Source organism: Stegostoma tigrinum, chromosome 46, assembly GCF_030684315.1.
Source record: "Stegostoma tigrinum isolate sSteTig4 chromosome 46, sSteTig4.hap1, whole genome shotgun sequence".
NCBI classification, from domain to species: domain Eukaryota; kingdom Metazoa; phylum Chordata; class Chondrichthyes; order Orectolobiformes; family Stegostomatidae; genus Stegostoma; species Stegostoma tigrinum.
This window is the reverse complement of record NC_081399.1, coordinates 6,243,143-6,246,441: the sequence shown is the minus strand read 5'-3', so window position 1 is coordinate 6,246,441 and position 3,299 is coordinate 6,243,143. Positions and strand designations below refer to the sequence as shown.

Sequence of the window (3,299 nt, the reverse complement as noted above, 5' to 3'; positions counted from 1 at the left end):
GATTACCTTTCTCACCTTCAATGTCTAGACTCGTGTTATTAACAACCCAATGGAATAATTGTTTTTGTTAATTTAAACTATGCAATCTCTCTCGCATTTTGAGCCCCGTTATTCACACCGACCTGCCGCCTATCAATCCAATGCGTCGTTGAGGAATAGAGGGAGGTGGAGCTTAGGTTTGACAGCAAATGGCTTCGAGGCAACGAGATAGCAACCGGATGTGATGTATTTAATCGGATCGAACAGAGAAACTGCCTTCAAAGGTGATATTCCTGCACAGAGGGAGCAAGTGTGAAGTAACAGGATCATGTTGCATGAAGCCTATTATCTCATCTGGATTTTTATACTGTCCCCAGGTTAGTCACAAGCTCACCGCGAATGAAATAGCACGTTGTCAAATGAACTGTAATTTATTTCTTAGCATTCGCCTATCTGGATTAGAAATTCTCACTCCAGACCTTGGAGCTGGAAAACAAGGCTGATAACCCACATGTCACTATTGAGAGAGCACTCTATGTTTTACAACGTTCATATTGGAGACAGTGATAACAGTGGCCTATTCAAAGAAAAGCAGGTCTTGCTCCAAAATATCAAACTCTTGCTCAACATGGCCGACGTGAATTTTAATCATGAACTGAAATTTAAGTAAGATTATTGCATTTCCTTAAATGAGGTATGTTTCTGGATTGTGGCAGGTTCTATGTAAATGCAAGCCCTTTAGTTAAATGCAGACCTTGCTCTGATGAATGATTGTCAGAAATTTGAATCGGTTCCACTTTACATTTGACAGGAATTCTGGCTTCCTATGTGGAACAGTCTCCATACATCATCTCTATTGCAGAAGGAGAGTCGAAGACAATCAAGTGTAGTCTGAAGGATACAAGCTATCTCCAAATGTACTGGTACAGACAGCAACCAAACCGGGCAATAGAAGCTTTGTTTTACTCTGTTACAACAGGACCCCCTGAAAATTACACATCTGAGAATTATCAGGCCAACAGACCGACCCAAACGCTATTTACCTTGGATCTGAGAAGCGCCTCTTCATCTCACACGGCTGTCTATTTCTGTGCGTGTAGTAATGCACAGTGTTTGAGAAGTTGTCGTTGCAGCTGCAAAAACCTGCTTTGGACTCCATAAACGTTCCCGTTTCATTTTCCACCAGCTGGTGGGGACAGACCATTGATGTTCAGGACACATTTCTTTTGTGTCAAGAGAGACAACCTTATTAAATGGTAGCGAAAGAGCCAAATTTTGTCATTAACTTCAGTATCCTAACCTCATTCTTTCCGGCAGAGAGAGTGATAATTTTGGAACAGTCTGAAAGATCACTGAAAACAACATATCGCATTTATGAGCGAATTTCCAGCAGACGATACTGGGTTTAATGAAATGAAACTGACTGGCAAAATGTTTGGAGTCAATTGCTCAGAAAACTCGGAATTCACTCTCTTCCAGTACACACCCTACTGCTGCATTTAATACCCCCTTTCTGCAAACTGTGGCTCAGTTGAGCATCTTTGACTGACAAATTCCAAGCTGATTTTGCCCATTCTTCCCCAATCTGATTTACATGTAAATGTAGACTCACTGCTGGTCACCATTATCTTTCACTGATAGCTGAGTGTACACACCTCAGTGACATTCATGGGGTGTGTCACCACAATCCAATCACATTTTTAAGCCAAAGTGCAGGCACAACATTCAAACTGTGGAAGAGTTTATTTGAGAGAAGACTTCTCCCCACGTCACTTGTCAAATAGCACATCAACGCCCCCTGTGCATTGCATCTATGACAGTGCATCTTTCCCTCAGCCCACACACGGTGAATTAATTTGAAGAAACAGGCAATCACACATTTTCGGAATAAATCTTGTGGCATGGCACAAGGGAGAACTTTGATACAATGATGTTGCATATTTTACACAAGAAAAGGATTCTACAGAACGGAAGATGGCCATGAGGGTGTTCTTGCCAATGTCAACATTTTAGATGATATCAGCACAGTTCACTGTACCCAGTGAACACCATATCTCAGTTTTCTTTTACTCGCGTCACTATATAGATTGAAGGCACCCTGCACTTATACAAGGTTTACAGAGAATGCAAAATACTAAACAGAACGCTTTTCTTTACAGTTGGTGTCTCTAATCACAATCCCCTCGCAAGAGCAAAGCAGGTCCTGCTCCAAAATATCAGACTGAGGCAATGTTTGAAAAGAACACATTGTCGTGGTCATTGTCACGCTGCTGTTACTGAACACTGCTTTGCAGGAAACTACATTTTAACAGTGACGATACATTTCATAGTAAGTATTTTGTTTCTGTTCCTGTGTTTGAGATATGTTTCTGGATTATGGCACTTTGTACATCAATGCAAACCCTTTGTTGAAATGCAGCCGTTGTTTTGTTGAAGTATTGTCAGAATTTTGCGTGTCTTTTTAAATTTCACATTCGACAGGAGTTCTGGTCTGCGATGTGAAGCAGTCTCCTTTTTTGGTGTCGATTTCTGAAAGAGACTCGGCTAAAGTTAAAAGTACGCTGAAGTACGCCAGCTGTCTCCAAAGGTATTGATAGAGACAGTAACCCGATCGGGCAATGGAAGTTTTATTCAATTCTGATGCAGCAACAGCTGTTGCAAATTACACATCCGAGTCTTATTGGGCTGTAAAACGCAGTCAAACGCTTCAGAACTGACAGGTGTCTCACCATCTCACACAGTTCTCTATTTCTGTGCGTGTAGCAGTGCGCATCATTTGAGAAAGTCTTTGCAGCCACAAAACCCTGCATCCGACCCCAAATATTTTCAGGACCCATTTCCCATCGGCAGGTGGGGACAGACGAGAAACGTTCAGGGCACCTTTCTCCGGGCCGTAAAACAGATTGCTTCGCTATCTGGCGAGTAATGATGAGATTTAGTCAGTAACTTAAAACTATCCCATTTCCATTCTCTCCAGCAGAGAGGTAGATGATTGCTGCGCGAATCTGAAAGGTCCCCCGCCCACAAAAATAGCAACTCGCAGTAATGTGCGAATTTCCAGTGGCCACTGTTGAACTCAATGAAATGAAACTGACTGTTAAAGCATTTCGAAATCACTCGCTCACAAAACTCACAAAATCTCTATTCCAATGCACTGCCGATTCTTGCATTTTTTTCTCTACTTTCTTGAAATTAAGTTCAGTTGAGTATCTGTGACTGGCAGATTAAAAGCTAACTTCAACAAATTGGTCTGGCCCATGGGTAATTCCAGTCGTACGTCAATACTATTCATCATGAACGTTCCACTGAAATGTGTGAGT

General features: G+C 41.8%; 1 gene segment (V, D, J or C); it reads left to right on the top strand.

Annotated features, from left to right (window-relative positions):
- The first annotated feature begins 244 nt into the window (after window positions 1–244).
- On the top strand, window positions 245–1,140 carry LOC125449537 (T cell receptor beta variable 30-like). The segment is given in 2 exon segments: window positions 245–356; window positions 791–1,140. Coding segments are annotated over 2 exon segments (399 nt in total).
- The last annotated feature ends 2,159 nt before the right edge of the window (window positions 1,141–3,299 follow it).